At 46.2% G+C, this 24,670-nt stretch overlaps 1 protein-coding gene across 2 annotated transcripts in view; it reads left to right on the forward strand.

Moving 5' to 3' along the window:
• Nucleotides 1-23,326, forward strand: part of CNN2 (calponin 2) — a 103,195-nt gene extending 79,869 nt beyond the window's left edge. Inside the window, exons 1-7 of one of the 2 annotated variants that reach the window (XM_075314614.1) lie at nucleotides 6,210-6,490; nucleotides 15,917-16,038; nucleotides 16,131-16,197; nucleotides 17,270-17,407; nucleotides 18,100-18,216; nucleotides 18,308-18,454; nucleotides 20,723-23,326. In XM_075314614.1, coding sequence (XP_075170729.1) covers nucleotides 6,281-6,490; nucleotides 15,917-16,038; nucleotides 16,131-16,197; nucleotides 17,270-17,407; nucleotides 18,100-18,216; nucleotides 18,308-18,454; nucleotides 20,723-20,977 — 1,056 coding nt within the window. In that variant the 5' untranslated portion in view covers nucleotides 6,210-6,280 and the 3' untranslated portion in view covers nucleotides 20,978-23,326. Of the gene's footprint in view, nucleotides 1-6,209; nucleotides 6,491-15,916; nucleotides 16,039-16,130; nucleotides 16,198-17,269; nucleotides 17,408-18,099; nucleotides 18,217-18,307; nucleotides 18,455-20,722 lie in introns of those variants that run through there. The other variant, XM_075314623.1, reaches the window with a different exon arrangement.
• Nucleotides 23,327-24,670: the final 1,344 nt, after the last annotated feature.

Raw genomic sequence — 24,670 nt, forward strand, 5'->3', positions numbered from 1 at the left:
GTGTCAGGATTCCCCTGTATTCCCAGTGTAGTGATCAGATGTATGCACTTTGCATAGTTATGGCAAATACAATAAGGATGGGCCGCTGCTCATGGGCCACTGCTGTGTGGTTGCCCCCGAGGCTAAAATTATTGAGATGCACCTGTAGGTTGCTGACAGAGCTTGCAGTGGAGATGTGAATAAAGCTGCACCCTAGCAGGTCCACCAGGTGTTACCCATACCCAACTAAAACCCATTGGTGACCATATAGCTGTGGTACATGTTGATGAGCTGACACAATCACTAATTTTCCTGTGTTCTCTATAAACAGCATTCTCGGAATTCCCGTGGGGGCCTCTGTTTATGTGCGGCTAGCATTTCGCTGATGTCATCAGATTAATTTTCAGCTTTGGTCTGGTGGTCAAATTTGTTTTCTGTTTGTTTATTTAATTGCTTGATTTAATAACATTTTTCTGAGAAAACAAATGCGTAGATCATACACTAATTCAGCACTGTAGCAAAGGGTAACCTGGTGTTTTATAGAGAATTGCCTTTTTTAACAAGAACTACACTGCGGGGAGTATTACAAGGTGGGAGACACTAAAGGGTGCTTTACACGCTGCGACATCGCTAGCGATCTCGTTAGCGATGTAACACACCAGATCGCACATATGATCTACCGAGATCGCACATGTGACCGGCGCCACAAAAATGACCTATGTGCGATCTCGGCAGATCGTATGTGAGATCTGGCGTGTTACATCGCTAACGAGATTGCTAGCGATGTCGCAGCGTGTAAAGCACCCTTAAGTATTAGGGCTCATGCGCACGTTGCGTCCTGACCAGTGCAGAGATAAATGCACCCTCTGTCAGACTTGACGCTGCGTTTTGACAAAAAGAATGCATCCAAATTGCATGTATTTTGGATGCATTTTCCATGCATTTTACATGCGTTTTGGATGCATTTTTGTTAGTGCGATCCCCCAGCTCTGCTACATGCCCGCTGACCAAAAAAGTCTGTGGAGCCTCTGTTAGGAGTCTCAACATAGAAACCAGCCAGATATCCCTCCGGGAAGGACCTAGCCAAGGGGTGGCTCTTTTTAGGAGACCACCATAACCACCATATTAAGTGGCCCTTTTAGTCAATATCCAACTTTTTGACAAGTTTAAAGATATGACAAGGGAAATACCAAGGCCAGGTATCCATCCACACACAGCTGTTTCGGAGTATTGCCCCTCATCAGTGTGGAGTAGGATTCTGGCCAGGTGGGAGCAATGCCCAGTAGACCAACAAGACAAAACAATCACTGATCTCGGGGAGACCAGCCAGAGAAAACACTGCCAGCAGCCAGCGAGGGCGCTCAAGAAAGTGAAATCCTAGGTACATTGCCCCCTGGGAAATATGCAAATCAAAAAAGTCCGTGGAGCCTCTGTTAGGAGTCTCAACACAGAAACCAGCAGACACAGACAGAGCCGGGCAATGAGAATGAACTTGGATAAATTTCACCCAACTTCATTGTCATCCCGCGGCTCTGTCTCTGTGTGCTGTCATGAACTCAGATGAACCTCCGAGGTCAGTGCCAGGATACAGGAGTCTGCAGCAGTGACGTCAGAGCTTCACCCCCATTTCACTGACATCGCGCGTCTCTCTCTCTGTGTTGCAGCCTGATTTGCGGTCACACATGAAGGACTCACCTGTGATCGCAAATACCCTGAGTGACTGCAGTGAGCCGCGCGATCAGTGGTGCCATCACTCAGGTGACCCGCGGCCACAGCTGGAGTCCTCCATCTGAGAGCGGTGGCCACGGGTAACCTGAGTGATGTCATCGCTGATCGCGTGGCTCACTTCAGTTGTTGCATGGAGCTGACAGAGAGAGGTTGTGGTCTGTGGCCGCTCCTGTCAGCTTCATGGAGCAGAGCTGAAAGCGTTGTGGGACCCCGTGTGGATTACGTCGGACCTGGAGGCGTATTTGGAGATTAATAAAGTGGTGAAAGAGGGTTTTTTTTTGTCTTTCATTCCAAATAAAGGATTTTTTGAATATGTGTGTGTTTATTTTCTTTAACTTAGAGGTTAATCATGGAAGGTATCTCGGGGAGACGCGTGCCATGATTAACCTAGGACTTAGTGGCAGCTATGGGCTGCTGCCATTAACTCCTTATTACCCTGATTGCCACCGCACCAGGGCAATTCGGAATGAGCCGGGTAGCTGCTGGCTGATATTGATAGGCTGGGGGGCTCCCCATAACGTGGGGCTCCCCATCCTCAGAATACTAGCCTTCAACCGTGTGGCTTTACCCTGGCTGGTATCAAAATTGGGGGGACCGCACGTCGTTTTTTTTTTAATTATTTATTTTTTTACTGCACGATATAGACACGCCCACCGGCGGCTGTGATTGGTTACAGTGAGACAGCTGTCACTCAGTGTGAGGGCGTGTCTGACTGCAACCAATCATAGGCGCTGGTGGGCGGAGGAAGCAGGGAATATGAGATGGAATAATGAGCGGCAAACCTCACCAGCGGTCACACTGTGCTCAGGGTAGATGCTAGACTGTATGGGCTGCTTCCAGGGATGACGTCCCTTTTGTCACGTGATAGGGGCGTGTTCAAAATACTATCACGTGACAAAAGGGATGTCATCCCTAGAAGCAGCCCATACAGTCTAGCATCTACCCTGAGCACAGTGTGACCGCTGGTGAGGATTGCGCGCTCACGAGATTATGGGCGGGTACTTGCGGATAACAATCATAGTCCCGCCCATAATCACTTGCCTGCAGAAAGCCCGCCCCCGTGTCACATTTACAGTATCTGAATACAAAAAGGTACCACTTGATAAAGTCTTTATTTTGGTCTCACATTGGTATAAAAAAGCAAAAAAGAAAATATCATTACTTACAGCAAGATGGAATTGCAGCTGTATATTGCTCAGGCCAAAAGACTACTGTTACTCCAGCAGGATACAGCTAAACCCCCACTAGGTGGAGGCAACACAGGTGCAGGTGGAGCCATTCACACTCACTTCCAAATATGGAGGAGGTGATGGCTGGATGGTAAAACTGCACACTAGTGGCTTGCATAGAGCACTGTTCACACTAGCAGACGCACAGTCACAAACCCGCAGCCTATTAGGTGACGCCCATACTATTAGATCAGGCGGGCTGCCAAGCCGTACCCCCACTGCACGCTATGTAGGGACAGAAACCCTGATAGCAAGGCCTAACAAAAAGGGGCCTGGCTGTATCCTGTACAAAAAAGTTTTTGAGGTTTTTTGTTAGCGTTATGGCCATAAGACGTAAGCCTACAACCCTCGTCACGGGAACCTCATGCTTGTAGGTCCCTACACTATATATAATATAAAAAGGCCTAACAAAAAACCTCAAAAACTTTTTTGTACAGGATACAGCCAGGCCCCTTTTTGTTAGGCCTTGCTATCAGGGTTTCTGTCCCTACATAGCGTGCAGTGGGGGTACGGCTTGGCAGCCCGCCTGATCTAATAGTATGGGCGTCACCTAATAGGCTGCGGGTTTGTGACTGTGCGTCTGCTAGTGTGAACAGTGCTCTATGCAAGCCACTAGTGTGCAGTTTTACCATCCAGCCATCACCTCCTCCATATTTGGAAGTGAGTGTGAATGGCTCCACCTGCACCTGTGTTGCCTCCACCTAGTGGGGGTTTAGCTGTATCCTGCTGGAGTAACAGTAGTCTTTTGGCCTGAGCAATATACAGCTGCAATGGTCTCACATTGGGCACAATAATAACATGGACCTTTCTAGAATGCAGCCCAGGAGCTGCAGAGGGGGAATCTTTTAGGTTTTGGGCGACATTTCTGCTGACAGGTTCCCTTTAATTCTATATCTATCATCTGTGTGTTGTTTTTTCTTACATCACCGTCATTATATGTTGGGGCTTTTGACTTTCCTTTGGGGCTGCTCTGAGGCAAGTCAGGATTCCTCATTTTATCTTTGAGGTTAGTTAGTTCTCCGGCAATGACGAGGCATCTAGGTTTGTTAGACACGCTCCACCGCTACTTCTAGTTGTGTTTGTGTAGTCAGTGGATTGCAGCCAGCTAAGTTTTCAACTACTCTTGTGTATTATCTTCTACCATTTTTTATGGGATTTTTGCAAGATCTTTTGTGGTCTCCTGACCATAATAGATATGGGTGTCTTCTATAAACCATCCCCTTTCAATATGTGCCTCTTCTGTAGCTCACGCCATTACAATATGGGCGTCTTTTATCGGCCACCCCCTTTCAATATGGGCGTCTTCTCTCGGCCACAAAATTACAATATGGGCATCTTCTGTCAGACACCCCCTTACAATATGGGCGTCTTCTGTTGGCCACCCCCTTACAATATGGGCGTCTTCTGTCAGTCACTCCCTTACAGTATGGGCGTCTTCTGTCGGCCACCCCATTACTATATGGGCGTCTTCTGTCGGCCACCCCATTACTATATGGGCGTCTTCTGTCGGCCACCCCATTACTATATGGGCGTCTTCTGTCGGCCACCCCATTACTATATGGGCGTCTTCTGTCGGCCACCCCATTACTATATGGGCGTCTTCTGTCGGCCACCCTATTACTATATGGGCGTCTTCTGTCAGTCACTCCCTTACAGTATGGGCGTCTTCTGTCAGTCACTCCCTTACAGTATGGGCGTCTTCTGTCAGTCACTCCCTTACAGTATGGGCGTCTTCTGTCGGCCACCCCATTACTATATGGGCGTCTTCTGTCAGTCACTCCCTTACAGTATGGGCGTCTTCTGTCAGCCACCCCATTACTATATGGGCGTCTTCTGTCGGCCATCCCCTTACAATATGGGCGTCTTCTGTCAGTCACTCCCTTACAGTATGGGCGTCTTCTGTCGGCCACCCCATTACTATATGGGCGTCTTCTATCGGCCACCCTATTACTATATGGGCGTCTTCTGTCGGCCACCCCATTACTATATGGGCGTCTTCTGTCGGCCACCCTATTACTATATGGGCGTCTTCTGTCAGTCACTCCCTTACAGTATGGGCGTCTTCTGTCAGTCACTCCCTTACAGTATGGGCGTCTTCTGTCGGCCACCCCATTACTATATGGGCGTCTTCTGTCGGCCACCCCATTACTATATGGGCGTCTTCTGTCGGCCACCCTACTACTATATGGGCGTCTTCTGTCGGCCACCCCATTACTATATGGGCGTCTTCTGTCAGTCACTCCCTTACAGTATGGGCGTCTTCTGTCGGCCACCCCATTACTATATGGGCGTCTTCTGTCGGCCACCCTACTACTATATGGGCGTCTTCTGTCGGCCACCCCATTACTATATGGGCGTCTTCTGTCGGCCACCCCATTACTATATGGGCGTCTTCTGTTGGCCACCCCATTACTATATCGGTGTATTCTGTCGGCCACCCCATTACTATATCGGCGTATTCTGTCGGCCACCTCATTACTATATGGTTGTCTTCTGTCGGCCATCCCCTTACAATATGGGCGTCTTCTGTCGGCCACCCCATTACTATATGGGCGTCTTCTGTCGGCCACCCTATTACTATATGGGCGTCTTCTGTCAGTCACTCCCTTACAGTATGGGCGTCTTCTGTCGGCCACCCCATTACTATATGGGCGTCTTCTGTCGGCCACCCCATTACTATATCGGTGTATTCTGTCGGCCACCCCATTACTATATCGGCGTATTCTGTCGGCCACCTCATTACTATATGGGTGTCTTCTGTCGGCCACCCCATTACTATATGGGCGTCTTCTGTCGGCCACCCCATTACTATATGGGTGTCTTCTGTCGGCCACCCCATTACTATATGGGCGTCTTCTGTCGGCCACCCCATTACTATATCGGCGTATTGTCGGCCACCCCATTACTATATGGGCGTCTTCTGTCGGCCACCCCATTACTATATGGGCGTCTTCTGTCGGCCACCCCATTACTATATCGGCGTATTCTGTCGGCCACCCTACTACTATATGGGCGTCTTCTGTCGGCCACCCCATTACTATATGGGCGTCTTCTGTCGGCCACCCCATTACTATATGGGCGCCTTCTGTCGGCCACACCCTTACATTGGCACTGTGATTATGGCATATTCTCCCTGTCCCCAGCACTGCAGGTACATACAGTGCCTGTGTATATGGACACAGAGCACTCCCTAGTAGGGTGTGGACAGCCGGGACATGCGCACTGGGCGGTTCCCCCCATACAATGTACCTGCTCCCACGCCGGATACTTTGAGGGAATTTGCTCACATTTTGGGTCCGGCAGGAAATACCCATCCTAAGGAATTCGGAGCTCTTTGCCCATATATGGGGATTTTTACCGTCAGCCAATGGGGCAGAGTGGGCGGAGTCTGGTCACAGACATTGACTCAATCAGAGGAAGCTGAGTCAGACGTCCGTCCAGACAGCGCGGGCTGCGAGATTGGGAGCGACGAGACGAGCCCAGCACCGGCAGCCATGAGCACCCAGTTCAACAAGGGCCCGTCCTATGGGCTGTCTGCGGAGGTCCGGAACCGGGTAAGCGGCGGCCATTGGCCCTCCTGTGTGTAGCCCGCTGCTTTCTTCCATCCTTCTGTCTGCACTTCTCGGGTACTGCTCATGTATAATACGGGCACTGGTGCCACCAGACCCCTCTGCAGCCACTGATCGCCCGGTGCTGGCGCCTCTGATCACACCGCACAGCTGTGGCCTATGGACAGCGGCACATTACAAGAAGCCCCCGGACTGGTGGAGATATGGCGTGCTCCATAGTGTTCTTAGAACTTTCTGCTGGTCCACAAAATGTTCTAGAAGAACCCCAGAGGGACAGCACGACATTCTGAGAAGATTGTGCCCATATCCCTTCTAGATCAGGTTAGGAGGGCTGCCTGACCCTTCTAATAGTCAGTGACCCCCAAACCCTAAGAACTGGGGGATATCGGTCATAAAGTTTACGCATGCAGTAGTAATGGTGCCAGAGTCAGCAGATCCACTAGGGAAGATGCGGCTTCAGAGCCTGGCACAGGTATGGCCCCAAACCCTAAGAACGTGGGCATATTGGTCATAGTCTACGCATGTAGTAATGGTGCCAGAGTCAGTAGATCCTCCAGGGAAGATGCAGCTTCAGAGCCTGGCACAGGTATGGCCCCAAACCCTAAGAACGTGGGCATATTGGTCATAGTCTACGCACGTAGTAATGGTGCCAGACTGAGTAGATCCACCAGGGAAGATGCAGCTTCAGAGCCTGGCACAGGTATGGCCCCAAACCCTAAGAACGTGGGCATATTGGTCATAGTCTACGCACGTAGTAATGGTGCCAGAGTCAGTAGATCCTCCAGGGAAGATGCAGCTTCAGAGCCTGGCACAGGTATGGCCCCAAACCCTAAGAACGTGGGCATATTGGTCATAGTCTACGCACGTAGTAATGGTGCCAGAGTCAGCAGATCCACTAGGGAAGATGCGGCTTCAGAGCCTGGTACAGGTATGGCCCCAAACCCTAAGAACGTGGGCATATTGGTCATAGTCTACGCATGTAGTAATGGTGCCAGACTGAGCAGATCCTCCAGGGAAGATGCCGCTTCAGAGCCTGGCACAGGTATGGCCCCAAACCCTAAGAACGTGGGCATATTGGTCATAGTCTACGCACGTAGTAATGGTGCCAGAGTCAGTAGATCCTCCAGGGAAGATGCAGCTTCAGAGCCTGGCACAGGTATGGCCCCAAACCCTAAGAACGTGGGCATATTGGTCATAGTCTACGCACGTAGTAATGGTGCCAGAGTCAGCAGATCCACTAGGGAAGATGCGGCTTCAGAGCCTGGTACAGGTATGGCCCCAAACCCTAAGAACGTGGGCATATTGGTCATAGTCTACGCATGTAGTAATGGTGCCAGACTGAGCAGATCCTCCAGGGAAGATGCCGCTTCAGAGCCTGGCACAGGTATGGTCCCAAACCCTAAGAACGTGGGCATATTGGTCATAGTCTACGCATGTAGTAATGGTGCCAGACTGAGCAGATCCTCCAGGGAAGATGCCGCTTCAGAGCCTGGCACAGGTATGGTCCCAAACCCTAAGAACGTGGGCATATTGGTCATAGTCTACGCCTGTAGTAATGGTGCCAGAGTCAGCAGATCCTCCAGGGAAGATGTCATGGCCATCAGTACAGTGAGAGATCTGCCTTGAGCTGTTATGGGCTCTGGGGTTCATCACTAAATATTGCTTCACTTTTGGGTTTTCCCTACATTTGGCAGGAAATCTCCCAGTGTACACTCTCTCTAAACCTGGGGTGTGCAAACTTTTCTTGTCTGAGGGCCACATTGTTGTGTGGAATCACTCAAAGGCAGAAATAAAACTTAAAGGGTATTTCCATCTGAGACATTTCTGATATAGCAAAATGATATGCCTGATAGTAGTAGAGTAATTGGAGTCTGCTGGGATGGGAATACTAGGGGTCCCTTCTACCCAGAGTTAGCACTTCGGAGAGGGGGAGGCTACTCCTGAAGGTGGCTCTAACCATTGTCCATGCCATAACGTATAATGTAGAGTGACGAGCATAGGTGGCCACCTGTAACTCATGTCATAGTCATGGGACTGCTGTCCCAGGTGCTCCCCGGCTGTATCGGCACAGCCAGAGGCCGGTTCTGAGCAGTATTGCTGTTCTGCCAGTTAGGACAGTTTCGCGGCCCTGAGCACTCCTTTGTCTGTTTACAATGGCTGGAGGTGCTTCCTTCTGGAGTATTCCTTTGTTTGTAAATTGTTGTGCAGTTTCTGTCTTTTACTTTGATGCCCGTCCTTGGATTTTAGCTTAAAAGGTGTTCACTCCCGGACAACCCGAGCGTAATAAACTCAGGGCCCGAATTCAAACGGTGCACTCCTCTCCTGCAGCTGTGCCTTTCCAGCAATGGTGGTGCCGTGCTGCCGCTTGTCACAAGTCACGTCACAGCTGGGACCAGACGTCACGGGACCGATGCTTTACAGCAGCTGCATACTATAGACATGAGCTGCCTCATTGTCCTCTATGGGAGTGTTCTGGGCGTGCTCCGTGACGTGTGCTTCGTTATATATGCCCTCATCGCATAGAGCCTATAGTGGGTGTTGTCTCCCTTCACACAGGGTCATACAGTGATGGAGAGCCTGACCGCACATTCATGCTACCTGATGCATGTCCATCATGTATCACACACTGGCTGCATGATTTCGGCACTATGTCTTTTCATTTTGACTTTTTTCCAGAGAATTTAAAATGTTCTGAGGATCAAGCTGTACAGATATGTAGAAGAAAAGGCTCTACATCTCCTCACCCACTGCCGGTGACTCCCCGGTCTCTCCCTATACATGTGCACAGGAGCGACACGTCACTGAAGGGAAGCGGATGGCCAGGAGCACACTAGTCTCCAGCCAGGCCATGGTTTTCTCTAAAATGCTACAGAATTTCAGAGTTAAAGGATTACATCAAGGAGAGAAAAATCATTCTTCTAATGGCAATGCCCACATAAATTATAAAGATAAGATCTGTAGTGTAGTTTCCCTCCCTCGGTACCTGGAATTCAGTGTGACAAGGGCTGCTGTCACTGCCCCCCTCCCTTCTGGGACATTGTCGCACCTTGGGGGTGTGACCTGCTCCCTGTGACTAGGGTAGTAGCAGCCAGTCTATTGATAAACTATCCTATTGTCTAAGATCAGGGGGTGTAGTAGGGTGTTAGTAGCTGCCAGCCCCCTAATATCTGATTTACTGCAGTCCTAGATCAGGGCGTGTGGTGGGGACATGGCTTGCTGTGGGATCTAGGACTGCAAGGAAGCAGATATTAGGGGGCTGACAACTACTAGGAGCAGGCCCCCTTGATTTCAGCCAATAGATATCAGGATGCCTGTTATTAGGCAGCATGGAGCAGTCCACTCCCCCTGATGTAACATCCCAGAAGGGTGAGGCAGCAGCCAGGAGCAGCTCAAGCGTTACTCCAAAATACAGGTTCTGAGGGTGGGAAAGCACATAATAGATCTCATCTGTATAGTTTTAGAGTTTGGACATTAGAAGAATATAATATATTTCTCCTTGGAGTACCCCTTTAAGGGTGCGCTCATATTAGCATACAGCCTTCGATGTGAGAGAATCAGATGTCATATGCTAATGACCCTCGGCTGCGGCTCTGCTGTGAGCGTGATTATGGTTCTATCCTGTGATCAGATCGTGTGTGAAAGAGGGAGAGGTGAATGTATAGGCGTATATCGCACTGCACTCGCATGCCATCAGTGCAGTGCGATGTTTCACATGCACCCAGAGGCTTGTATGGGTGCGAGTGAGCCAAGATAGCATGCTAATCTCAGCATGCTGCAATTTTCCTTTTTTCTTGTGCCGAATTGGCATGAGAAAAAAAAAATCGTAGATCTGAGCTACATCATTGAATAGCGTTGGTCTGATTTTCTCACATTGCACTCCTCTGTATTGTACGCCAGTGTGAGTGAGGCCGGACTCTGAAATTCTGCAGCTTTTTAGAGCATAACATAACCTGGCTGGAGACTAGTCTGCTTCTGGCCGTCTGCGTCCCTTGAGTGATGGGTCTCTACTAGTGCGTGTGTTTAGGGGGAGACCTGAGAGTCACTGACAGTGGGTGGGGCGAATCAGACGACCGCTCCATTTTGTCCTGGTCATTTTTTTTTTTTTTTTTTTTTTGCGGACTTGCTGACAAGACTATGCTTTCAATGTGTTTTGTATTGGAACAGATGGCACACGGAACTGCTTCCGTGTGCCGTCCGTTCCGTTATTATGGAACATATCCTATTCTGTTCTGCAAAATGCAGACCGTGACCCAATACAAATCAATGGGTCCACAAAATACACAGAAGCCCTTCCGTGTGGTTTCCATCTATGGGTGCCCCTGCAATGGTCACATAGCAGTGTGCGAGCAGCTGCGGGATGATGAGTGCCGACATCAGGAGGTTAGCTCACATCATTACCTGCTGTGATGATCTCCGCTGAGCTCATGATGTCAGCGCTCGTCACTGACTTGCATGACGCCGCATTCTCATATCAAGTCTCGCGGATGGCCTGAGACTGTGACTAGTGATGACGTCATGGGCTCCCGCAATACTTTGTGTGAGAACACGGCGGTCATGGAACTCGGTGACAAGCACTTACGTTACGAGTTCAGCGGAGTTCATCACTGCAGGTTAATGTACCTAGCTAACCTCATGACGTCTGCACTAGTTATGCTCTGCATTGACCTGACCAGACCTAAGGCCCTATGCGCACTAGAAAGGATTTTTCTCAAGAAATTTCTTGATTCTGAAAGACTATCACACTTGCGTTCAAATAACGCACTGAAAAACGTATGCGTAAAAAAACGCAGGTACCTGCAGAAAAGTGACATGCACATTCTTTCTCTAATTCTGCAGAAAGAATCTTCTTGAGAAACAAACGCAGTGTGCGCACAGCTTTTTTTTATGTTTCCCCCTCTCTCCATAGGTTTTGCTGGGGAATGTCTGCAGAAAGGTTACAACCATTTTCTCAAATTTCTGCAGCAAAAAGTGGGTAAAAACGCAGTGTGTGCACAGGGCCTAATGATGTTAGCTCAGGTCACTTTACTGCTCCCAGTCCATGGGGAACATTCTGTTCTTCATTCCCTAGGACAGTGAGTATGGTATGGATCGTCAAACCTGGATTTGTTTTTTCTTTTCAATAAATTGGTGAGAGGGAATGTTTTGAGGAGTGTTTTTTCAAACTGGGTTAGTGATGTCAAGTATCTGATAGATGTGGTGACAACACTAATGCCAGGTGACATTACACAGCTGGTATCAACCCCATATATTGCCCCGTCTGCCACCGCACCAGGGCACGGGATGAGACGGGGCAAAGTGCTAGAATTGGCACATCTAATGGATGCACCACTTCTGGGGCGGCTGCGGTCTGCTAGTTTTAGGCTGGGGAGGATCCAATAACCATGGACTTCTGTAGTCTGAGAATCCCAGACCACAGCTGTCCACTTTACCTTGGCTACAAAAAATAGGTGGGGACCTTACCTCATGTTGGTTTTGGGGGGGGGGGGGGGGAAATAATGAATTTGTGGCTAAATAAAAGGCTAACCAGCCTTTAGTGCCAAATGAAAGGTACTAAAGTATGCAAGACTACAAAATGCAAGGGAGTGGGACATTGTATATAGACTTTATCTACCTTATCTATCTTTTTATCTATTAGCTTCTCTCTAGCTTTTGACTGCATGTAACCCTCCTTTTTTTTTTTTTTTTTTTTTTTTTTTTTTTCAGTCCGTAAAAAAAAAACCCAGAAGGCACACTAATACAGCAAAAACGAGCCTGTCGTGGGACTGTAGCCTTATCTGTACAGCTTGGTCCTTGGTGGCTTCTAAATTTAGGTTCTTCTCTGAAACAAGTCCAAAATGAAAATGCATATGGCTGACCTCACGCATCCAGCGTCTGGTTCACGTTACCCGATATGTATGCGCTATGTATCGGCTGTCAGGTTCCCTTAATACAATAAGGTTTTCAGATTACACATTCCCTTTAGGCATACATGGAGTTGCTCAACACTACAATTGGGGTGTACACTTTTACACGGCTTTCTTGTCTTGTAATGTGAAATCCATATGGCAAAATATCACATGACAATCTAAAGGCTGAAGTGGCTACGCAGGACTGTAATACGCAGAGCCTGCAGTTTGTTCCTGTGACTGCGCCCATGCTGAGCAATTCCTCACTGATTGTAGAGAATGCTAACCTGTTCTGCGCAGAGCTCACCACTCCTTCCAATAATTCATGGAAGGGTACAAGAACGGCTTGTTCTTACATAACTATTGCTGAAGAAATCCTAGATTGCCTGTATAATGGGAAGCTACAGATTAGTATTTGGATTCTCCATAGAAAATATATTGTTTTCTCAATACTGATCACCTATTATCAGTGTGTAAGGGCACGTCCCACTGACCAGGGGAGTGGTAAATCCCAATAGTACATTTATGCACACATTGCCAGGAGGAATAACTGAGGATTGGCTCACTTCACTGTTTGGAGGAAAGATTCTCTTCCCCAGGATTATTATTTCCAGGGTGATAGAAATGTCAGGAGAGATGACTCTGCAGTTTTCAAACTCTGTCAAGTTAAACCAAAAAAAAGCGTGTGCATGAGACTTCTGAAAACCCGCAGCTTTGTTAGTACCCTAAGGCCATGTGCCCACGGGAGCTCGTATCTGCAGATATATCCGCAGGTTTCCCGCAGCAGCTCCCCGGAATCCACAGCTATCCATAGCGGCGGGATTCCAGCGAAGTGTCTGCGGTAAACCTGCAAACATTTGTGCGACTTACCTGTAGAATTCCCACCCTGTATCTCCATAGTGGAGGGCCGCGATTTCCGCAGGTAAATCCGTATGAATAATTGACATGCAGTTACGTGCGGCTGCGGGACATCCTCGCATACCGCAGCATGGTCACACACTCCCCATTTCCCATAGGATAACATGGGGAGTGTCTGTACTTGCTAGAACCTGCGGATTGATCTAGAAAATCCTGATAAATCTTCAGGCTTTCCGTGGCAAATTCCACGGGTACAGAGTCACGTGGGCACATAGCCTAAGAAAGGCTGCATGTGAACGTACCCTAAAGATGCATGTGCAACCACTCTATTACTTGCCTTCTCTGATCTTATAAGGTTAGTGGAGTGAGTGGCCAACAGCAGCTCTGACGTCCTGCTGATTACTTATGTCTGAAGGCAGAGGGAAGTCTGCAGTGATTGGCCGCAGGGCTCACGTTACTTAACCCCTTCAGCCCCCGGGCACTTTCCGTTTTTGTTTTTTGCTCCTTTTCTTCCGAGAGCCGTAACTTTTTTATTCCGTCAATCTTGCCATATGAGGGCTTGTTTTTTGCGGGACGAGTTGTACTTTTAAATGAAATCATACATTTTACCATATAGTGTACTGGAAAACAGCAAAAAAATTCCAAGTGCGGAAAAATTGCAAATAAAGTGGGATCGTACAATAGTTTTTGGGATATTTTATTCAGTGTTCACTTTATGATAAAACTGATGTATCTATGTGATGCCTCAGGTCGGTGCGAGTTTGTAGACACCAAACATGTATAGGTTTACTTGTATATAAGGGGTTAAAAAAAATTCACAAGTTTGTCCAATAAAAGTGGCGCACGTTTTGCGCCATTTTCCGAAACACGTAGCGTTCTTATTTTTTGGGATCTATGGCTCAGTGATGGCTTAATTTTTGCGTCTTTAGCTGACATTTTTAATGGTACCATTTTTGCGCAGATGCTACGTTTTGATCGCCTGTTATTGCATTTTGCGTAAAACTTGCGGCGACCAAAAAACGTAATTTTGGCGTTTGGTAAACGGCGTAGTGGCAAAAAAAATCCAATCAGATTAATTGATTTTATATTTTGATCGGGCATTTCTGAACGCGGCGATACCAAATATGTGTATATTTATTTATTTTTTAACCCTTTCATTTTCAATGGGGGGAAAGGTGGGTGATTTGAGCTTTTAGGTTTTTTTTGTTTTATTTTCTAAAACTTTTTTTTTTTTTTTTTTTTTTTTTTATTTTACTAGTTCCCCTAGGGGGCTATAGCAATCAGCAATCCGATCGCTATCTTCTGATCACAGCTATTCAGCTGTAAACAGCAGATTCAGTCGGCCGAGAGAAAACGAAAGTGAAACATCATAGCAGCAGACGTCATCACATGACCCTGTGCTACGATGGCAACCACCGATAGTCACGTGATAACACACGTGACTTCCGGTGGGGGCGGTGGTAAGTAACAAACATGGCCACGCGCATTTAAATCTTGCTGCCAGACTTTGGCAGCAAGATTTAAGGGGTTAATGGCCGCGGGTGGAAGCGATTCCACCCGCGGCTAGGAGGCACACATGTCAGCTGTTGAAAACAGCTGATATGTGTGCCGATCCACGCCGCCTGCCCGCGGCAGGGGGCGGGGCTTAACGGGACACGATCCTGACGGATAGATCCGTCCAAGGTCGTGAAGGGGTTAAAGGGGTATTCCCATCTCCACGTTTCTCCTTCAATATGTAGTAGGTGTAATAATATTAGAAATGTAGTACAGTGGAACCTTGGTTAACGAGGACAATCCGTTCTGGGAGTTGCTTGTTAACCAAGTTACTCGTTCAACAAAGCAAGATTTCCCATAGGAAATAATTGCAGTTCAGACAATTCATTCCACAACTTGTTAAATGTCCCATTCAGGTCCCCTAAAAACAGAAAGCTTTGCTTGTTAAGCGAGGTTCCACTGTATAGTTCTCCTGATATAGCCATGTCTCTTACCTCATGTGCAGGGCGTTACAACTTGGATATCCATGGTTATGACAACGAGCAACTGTCATTATGACTGGTGGTAACCATGGATACCTAAGCTGCAATGCCCTGCACATGAGGTAAGAGACATGGCTATATCAGGAGAACGCTGCTACATCTAATTGGAGGCATTTCCTAATATTAGTATTACACCTACTTCATATTGGGATAGGATTTCGGAGCTGGAATAATTCTTTAACCTCACATAAATAAGTACTGGGAATAAGAGTGGTGATACAAGAGGTGAGCATATGCTTTTTTTTTTTTTGATGGGGCCCAACATGGGGAATGCAGAGGATAGTGGGCAACTTGTTTTAAGCCATTATTAGCAGTCTGCAAGCCGACAGTAAATACTTGTTTAGGTTCCACAATAGTCACATGATGGCCGCCTGTCCTAGCAGTTGGCATGTCCGTACGTGCAGTCAGGTGACTGATATTATCGAAGAAGTCTTCTCATGAGCACAAACGTACACACCCTGTGACGCACCATCCCCGAGGGAAAGTGCAGGCAGATTAGTTACCCATCCCGATGGAAGACGACACTATACAGAAAAGCCGTTCCTCAATGCATGATCTCCATCTAGGAACTGAGCAGTGATCTTCCCAGCTTTAATGTGCAGATCTCTCATTTCTGAATGTTTTCTCTTTAGTTGGCACAGAAATATGATCCTCAGAAGGAGGCAGAACTTCAGGTGTGGATTGAAGAGGTCACTGGAATGTCCATTGGGCCAGACTTCCAGAAGGGGTTAAAAGATGGTGTTATATTATGCGAGTAAGTGTTAAAAATGTAACCACAAATAACTTTACTGAGTTTTACATTTATTTAATAATGTATTTATTTTTTTATTATTATTATTATTATAGACTAATGAACAAGTTGAGGCCAAACTCAATCCCAAAAATTAATGTCTCCAAGCAAAACTGGCACCAGGTAACAACTTTTTTTTTTTTTTTTTGGGAATCACTTTTATAGATGTTACATAGACTGCAAACACCTCTGCTCAGAATCTTTTGGACAAGTTTGTAATTGATGTGGTGGAGGGGGTGATATTGATCGCCCTCAGTGGGGGTGCAATGGTCACTACAGTGTAGAGTTTTGGTGTCCCTTTGCTACGCTGTTTACTTGCAGCTGCTGCAGGACCTGGTAAGGCTTTATTATTGGGGTGCTGGACTTCTAACATCCACTCATCTGATGTTCAAGACCTTTTATTACAGGGAACCTGTCAGGTCCCATATGCGTTCTGACCTACAAGCAGGGTGATGTGTGGCCTAGTAACCCCTTCCTACCCATCCCTGTGTTGTAATATTGTGTAATATGAATTTTTAAAAGTTTTATAACTTAAGTGTTCCCTGTGTAAATGATCAGAGGGTCTAGTCCCCTGGGCGTCGCATCACCCTGTTTGCGCCTATATGCTTTCCGTGGTATCACGCCCCCTGTGGGCGTGATACCATGGATTTACATGAGCGACGTCACCATCAGCTCCTGGAGATCCCGCGTGTGCGCGCTTACCATTCCCGAAGCCTTGTTATCCAGTTGCTTGCTTTTCGCATTGGTCAGAAGACTCCTGCGGTTCCTACCGTATGCAAGAGTGCGTCTAAAGCCAAGAAGCCAGCACCCAGATAACAAGGCTGCGGGAATGGCATGCGTAGGATGTCAAGGAGCTGACAGTGGAAGGCATGCAAACGCCTACGGGGACTAGACCCTCTGACCATTTACAAAGGGAACATGTAAGTAATAAAACGTATTTTTATACATTCATATTACACCACAGGGATGGGTAGGAAGGGGTTACTAGGTCACACATCACCCTGCTTGTAGGTCAGAACGCATATGGGACCTGACGGGTTCCCTTTAACTGTACTCGGACATCAGTAAGTGGTAGATCCCAATGGCTGAATGCTTGGGTACTCTCCTTATTGGTGACTATTTTTGCCTCCTAGATGACAAAATGTGACTTTCTAGGAATGCTACTTTATGCTACCTCTTATTCTCCGTTCCTCAGCTTGAAAACCTTTCCAACTTCATTAAGGCCATGTCTGTGTACGGAATAAAATCTGTGGATCTGTTTGAAGCAAATGACCTTTTCGAAAATGGGAACATGACGCAAGTCCAAGTGTCTTTGCTGGCATTGGCCGGGATGGTAGGTTGGTCTAGTCTTTCATGCGTCCTTAAGGTTGAGTTCACACATGTCCATATTCACGTTGTAGATGCTTAGTGTGTAAGTTCTGTAAAAATAAAAAAACTAAACTGTTGCATGTGAATAAACCCAGTAATGTTCATAATGAAGGAACAAAGGGAAGCACCAGGACTACTAACCATTGCATATTCCAAGGGTGTAACTATTAGAAGGATGCAATTTATGGGTTGTGAAGTGCATCCATGACCAACATTTGGACTGTTTCATAGCAGCTAAATATATACAGTTTATTAGGCATGCAGGAATATTAAATGGGGTATACAAATGTCAAACATGGATAGATGTGAGCCCCACCTCACTATACTGCTTCTATCTGGAGAAGAGTGAACAATGACCACAGGTCTATTCACTTCTATAGTAATTCCAGAAGTAGTCGAGCCTGCTTTCCCACCTATGTTCTGAACTCCTATACTGGAGAGAGCATGTGTGAGCATCTCTCCATTTACAGGGTTCTTATAGTAGACACAGGTCCTGGCTTTCCATGCCGGTTCCACCCTATAGGTGTGATGGGGCCATCTTACTCCAGTTCCTGCAGACACACACTTGTAGTGGTCACTGATTCATGAAGCTGAAATTGAATTATTCTCAACTAGGCCAACAGTGATGGTCAGGTCATTATCTGATGTTCTTTTTAGGCGAAGACCAGAGGTCTCCATAGTGATGTGGATATTGGAGTGAAGTACTCGGAGAGGCAAGAAAGAAACTTTGATGAGAACACAAAGAAAGCGGGGCAGTGTGTTATAGGACTGCAAGTAAGCGGTGTGGAGATCTGGATCATTGTCCACATGGAGCTAGGTGGTGCAATTTCTCATGTTTATGCTAACAACTGTCCCTCTCGTACAGATGGGTACTAATAAGTGTGCCAGCCAGTCTGGAATGACTGCATATGGAACAAGAAGGCATCTGTATGACCCAAAGCATAATATATTGGCACCTATGGACCATTCCACAATAAGCCTTCAAATGGGCACCAACAAAGGAGCCAGTCAGGTAAGGACTTTGCTTGTAACATGAAGAACCTGGAAAATATGCCTTATATTCCAATGTCGTACACCAAAATGTTCAAGTATTTAGCAGAAAATCCTGTAATTTGAAGAACCACTCCAGTGTGGGCTTTTTGGAGTGATGCTTTACATCAGAGCCCCTGGGTTTTTACTCCCGTTCCAGCATCTTCCCGTTTTATCGACACCGCTCCAGTCCTGTAGCATAATCTTTGTGACTTTAACTTCTACGTCACAAGTAGTTTTGAGCGAGTACCTATCTATTCATACTCGCTATGCTCATAACACATACTGTCTAATACTCACGTACTCATTCCGAATAACGAGTACAGTGCAAGTCAATGGGGAAAACTCGCAATGTAACGAGTAACTTGAATGCTGCGTTATTAGCTACTCGCACGAATAGCATGGTATTCGGTTTACTCAATACATTGCGAGTTTCCCACTGACTTGCACTGTACTCGCTATTCGGAATGAATACATGAGTATTACAGTACTTGTTATGAGTATAGCGAGTATGAATAGTTAGGTACTTGCTCAACTCCAGTCACAAGCTCCTAATGCATCTCTGAGAGCCAGAATGAGGCTCTCATAGATTTGCATTGAAGAGTGACCTCTAGTTTGCTCCATGAAACACTGGCAGTTGGTGACCTGCCGGCAGCTCCAGAGACCAATCGGAGCAGCGGTGATGAAAGATGTAGACAACGGAGGGTGACTAATAAGATTTAAGTGCAGGGAACTTCGATTAGAATCAACTTTAGGTTTTTGTTACATGTTTTTACTATTCAAATCACAATATTCATTTTAAAAAGCAGAATGATTATTTTTGCAATTCTCGCACTGACCACTGGGGCTTTTTTTAGACTTCCTGCCCTTCCTGTTATCGGAGGCAGGATTACAATGAGGGGTGTATGTGCACACAATGTTTTTTCAGGCGGCTTTTGTCTGAAAAGCACCGCTAAGCCACAAAAAAAAGAGCATGGCTGTTCTGTCTTTGTTTCTACTTTTTAATCACTTCAGAGTATGGAAGCTATAAAACAGGTAAGACTTGATATGCATTTTTTTTTTTTTTTTTGGGCGTCTTCATTTGTTATATTGTTTGGTGGCTGCAGAGCCATTACAAATTAAGACCACAGACCAGTCAGCGGAGCAGATGTAGGAAAAGACTGCTTTTTCCTGACCCTGTTTTACCCACCGCTCTCATAGCTGTTGTGTGCTCCTCTACATAGCTGATCACACACTATGTTCCCACTCTTGCCCCCTTTCACACGTCACATTGCACATATTCATTAAGGTCTCATTCAAACATCTATTTCTCACGTAATTGTTCTCTTCATGCCTATCATGAATAGATTACATACTCATTATGATCTTTGGTGAAATGTCCCTTTTTTTTTTTTTTCCTCCCACGTCACAGATCAGAATTAAGGCCACTTTACACACTGCGATATCGGTACCGATATCGCTAGTGTGGGTACCCGCCCCCATCTGTGGTGTGACACGGGCAAATCGCTGCCCGTGGCGCACATCGCCCAGAGCAGTCACACATACTTACCTTCCCTGCGACGTCGCTGTGACCGGCGAACCGCCTCCTTTCTAAGGGGGCAGTCCGTGCGGCATCACAGCGACAGCACAGCAGCGTCACTGAACCGCCGCCCAATAGCAGCGGAGGGGCGGAGATGAGCGGGACGTAACATCCCGCCCACCTTCCTTCCACATTGTGGCCGGGAGGCTGGTAAGGAGAGCTTCCTCGTTCCTGCGGTGTCACACGGAGAGATGTGTGCTGCCGCAGGAACGAGGAACAACTTCGTTACTGCTGCAGTAACGATAATTGAGAATGGACCCCCATGTCACCGATGAGTGATTTTGCAAGTTTTTGCGACGATGCAAAATCGCTCATAGGTGTCACATGCAACGGCATCGCTAATGCGGCCGGATGTGCGTCACGAATTCCATGACCCCAACGACTTAGCATTAGCGATGTCGTAATGTGTAAAGCCCCTTTTAGTCCTTCAAGACTGAGTCTGTGAAGAGCATGGACAGTCCAGACAATATCTGCTTGCTTCCCTTTAATGACTGATTAGTTGGGTCATAGCTCCCAGATCCTTGGTATAGGATCTAAGCGCTCTGATAGAGAATATTTTGTTTAGTGTATAGTGCTGTTGTTGACCTTTTTTATTAAAAGGTAATCAAATGCGAATCCTAAAACTGGTCATCTGAAGATGGTATGATCATAACCTGCTACATGTTGTTCTAGGTTGGGATGACCGCTCCCGGAACAAGACGACATATTTATGATACAAAGACCGGCACTGAAAAGTGTGACAATTCTTCCATGTCCCTACAGATGGGATATAACCAGGGGGCCAACCAAAGTGGCCAGATATTTGGCTTGGGCCGTCAGATCTATGATCCCAAATATTGTCCCAAGGGAAATCCTGAGAATCTGCCAAATCCGTATGAGGATGAGGATCATCATGAATATGACTACAATCCGGAGCAAGACTTGTAATTCCCCCACTGGTGTGTGGTCTGCAGCACAATCTGCCACAAATGAGACCAAGCCGCCTGTAGGCTTTTCTTTGGCCCAAAATTCCAAATAAGTGGACTTTTTCCTTGTATTAGTGTTTGGTTTAGATTTTGTTAAATTGTTTTATTGTAAATGAGCAACAAGATTTGAAGTGCCTGACGGGGATCACTGTCTCATCCAGCATTTCTTTCTCAAATGTCGTAGCAGCTCTCAGGGGACATATCATTACCCATAACTCTTTCAAGGGTCCTCACACTCTGGTTTAGAAATACACTCCATAAATTGAGGAACTCGATAGTCGCAAGATGAAAATAAAACCACAAACAAACCTTTTCCCCCATAGCTGCTCTGCTGACACTCCACGCTATTATTTTGTGACTTTCTGGTTCCAATTGTCCTTTTTGCTGTTTGTATCAGTGTTGCATTTAGTGTAGTTCCCTTGTATCTGTAAGCCAGGTAGGCCCTTTCATACTCCAACCTTAGAAGCAGTTTGGTAGATTTTTTGCTTTGATATTATACATGAAATGGCTGTTTTCTGGTGGGCAGAGCTAGGACAACTGGTGAAGTCCTAGGTTTCGGAACTGCTCATCTTCTCCTGCAGGGCAGGAAGTTGTATATGGTATGACGTCTTCATAAATGCTCCGTACACCTGATTGAGAGGGCAGCCATATTCAGAACAGTAAGTTAGTATGCGTTCTAAACCAAAGCTGCCTTTCTTTTTAATGTCTTTTGTATTCCTCCAGTGACCAAAGAACTTAGTATACCTCTTTATGAGAGAATAGAGCTGCTTTATATACTTCCTGTGCACCGTTTATGGTATATGTTCAGCTCGAAATGACCATATAGATTGAGGCTTGTAATTGTTAGTTTGGAAAGGTATCTTTTTCTACAGGCTAGGGAGTAGTTAACATTTTATGTTAGAACTTGTATTCCATTTTTAGTAACTATGCTATAAAGCTAGATGGTACCCTGTCACATGTGTGGAGAAGATACATTCTTTTGGGTTGCTTCTTAAAAAGGTGCCTTCAACAAATGCCATACCTAATGCACCTGTAAGACTGTTACTAAACATCTCATAGTGTGATAATCTGTTGCCAACATCTGTTTTTGTTTTCTGTATTTATTCAATTTTTATACATGTCCTTAAGTGAGGATATAACGAGGGGTGCACAACCTAGGAGCAGTGACCACATATGCCTCAGACGTGGGTGTCTGGTCCCATGTCGTGGAGTGCTGTAGGGAATTGTAATTATGAATAGTGTGGTAATTTCTGGGGCAGCCATATTTTGGCAGAGTGGATGTAGTACCAGATGAGGTGAAGTGGCCATGCAAGACTGCTGCTATATTCATTATAGTTTATGGGGGAAGAGAAACTACCTCCAGATAGGTGGGAGCCCTAAAAAAAATGAAATCGGACCCTATTTGTCACATACAATAAATGTTTCAAAGCATTAGGCTATGTGCCCACGCTGCGGATTTTGATCCGGAAAAATCTGCAGCATGTCAATTATTGTTGCGGATTTTGGGTATAGAATGGGGGGGAAAAAAAAATCCGCGGTAAAAATAATGTGCGGATTTGCCGCGAAAGTCGCGGATTTTCATGCAGAAAAATCCGCAGGTACATTCTACCGTGGACACATAGCCTTATTGTGCTAACCAAACCCTTGGTTTGTTCAATATGACATTGTGGCCCAAAAAAAGGTTGTGCACCCCTGATATTAAAGGGCCTCTGTCAGCACAGGATGACTGCTCACACAAAGTACAGGCGCTCGTACATCATGCCCCAGCTGATCACTTATATCCACCTTCACACCTGCTGGTTTCCCCTATATCTCCACTCTCCCCTCTTCTGTGATTGACAGCTGAGTCAGTGAAGGGTGGAGATAGATGGAAAACCAGCAGGTGGGAAGGTGGCTATAAGTGATCAGCCTCGCCATGATACACAGCGCCTATACGTGTGTGAACGATCATCCTGTGCTGATGGGCCCTTTTACGTCTGTTAGGGTGCAGTTACATAGGAATCTACAGCAGATTTATTAGACACTTCTGAAACCACCCCATCCAGATGATTAAAAATGTACTTTTCATTGCAGAAGTGTCTGCAATAAATCTTGCATGTGAATACACCTCATTAAACATCACGAATTTTCATTTTCTGGTGCATATTTTTTTTTTTTTTTTTTTTTTTTTTTTTTTAGGTCAATGTATGGGAAAATGCTACATCTTTTAAATACTAGCAACTTAAGATAACCTATGTGATTAGGCAATATGTAAATGTCTTTTTTAAAATGTATTTTTGTAATGTAATAAAACATGTAACTGGATAAATTATATATTCTTTTCTTTCTTTAAATTCCTGAAAGGACTAGAATTTAAGGGAACCGGTCACCAGTTTTTTTGCTCTATAAGCTGTGGCCACCACCAGTGGACTCTTATATACAGCATTCTAACATGCTGTACAGTCATGGACACAAGTTTTGAGAGACACCAAAATTATTTTTTCACATGATCTGTTGCCCTCTGGTTTTTAATTGTTTGTCTGATGTTTACATCACATACAGAAATATAATTGCAATCATATTATGAGTACCAAAACGTTATATTGACAGTTAAAATGAGTTAATGCAGCAAGTCAATATTTGCAGTGTTGACCCTTCTTCTTCAGGACCTCTGCAATTCTCCCTGGCATGCTCTCAATCAACTTCTGGACCAAATAATGACTGATAGCTGTCCATTCTTGCATAAGCAATGCTTGCATTTTGCCAGAATTTGTTGGTTTTTGTTTGTCCACCCGTCTCTTGATGATTGCCCACAAGTTCTCAATGGTATTAAGATCTGGGGAGTTTCCAGGCCATGGACCCAAAATCTGTTTTGTTCCATGAGCCATTTAGTGATTACCTTTGCTTTATGGCAAGGTGCTCCATCATGCTGGAAAAGGCATTGTTGGGCGCCAAACTGCTCTTGGACAGTTGGGAGAAGTTGCTCTTGGAGGACATTCTGGTACCATTCTTTATTCATGGCTGTGTTTTTAGGCAAGACTGTGAGTGAGCCGATTCCATTGGCTGAGAAGCAACCCCACACATGAATCGTTTCAGGATGCTTAACAGTTGGCATGAGACAAGACTGGTGGTAGCGCTCACCTCTTCTTCTAATAAGCTGTTTTCCAGATGTCCCAAACAATCAAAGGGGATTCATCTGAGAAAATGACTTTATCCCAGTCCTCAGCAGTCCACTCCCTGTACCTTTTGCAGAATATCAGTCGGTCCCTGATTTTTTTTTTTTTTTCTTTTTCTGGAGAGAAGTGGCTTCTTTGCTGCCCTCCTTGAAACCAGGCCTTGCTCAAGCAGTCTCTGCCTCACAGTGCGTGCAGAAGCACTCACACCAGCCTGCTGCCATTGCTGAGCTAGCTCGGCACTGCTGGTAGTCCGATCCCGCAGCTGAAACAGTTTTAAGATATGGTCCTGGCGTTTGCTGGTCCTTCTTGGGCGCCCTGGAGCCTTTTTGGCAACAATGGAAGCTCTCTCCTTGAAGTTCTTGATGATGCGATAGATTGTTGACTGAGGTGCAATCTTTGTAGCTGCGATACTCTTCCCTGTTAGGCCATTTTTGTGCAGAGCAATAATGGCTGCACGTGCTTCTTTAGAGAGAACCATGATTAACTGAAGAGCAACAATG

This window comes from Anomaloglossus baeobatrachus, chromosome 1 (assembly GCF_048569485.1).
Source record: "Anomaloglossus baeobatrachus isolate aAnoBae1 chromosome 1, aAnoBae1.hap1, whole genome shotgun sequence".
NCBI lineage: Eukaryota > Metazoa > Chordata > Amphibia > Anura > Aromobatidae > Anomaloglossus > Anomaloglossus baeobatrachus.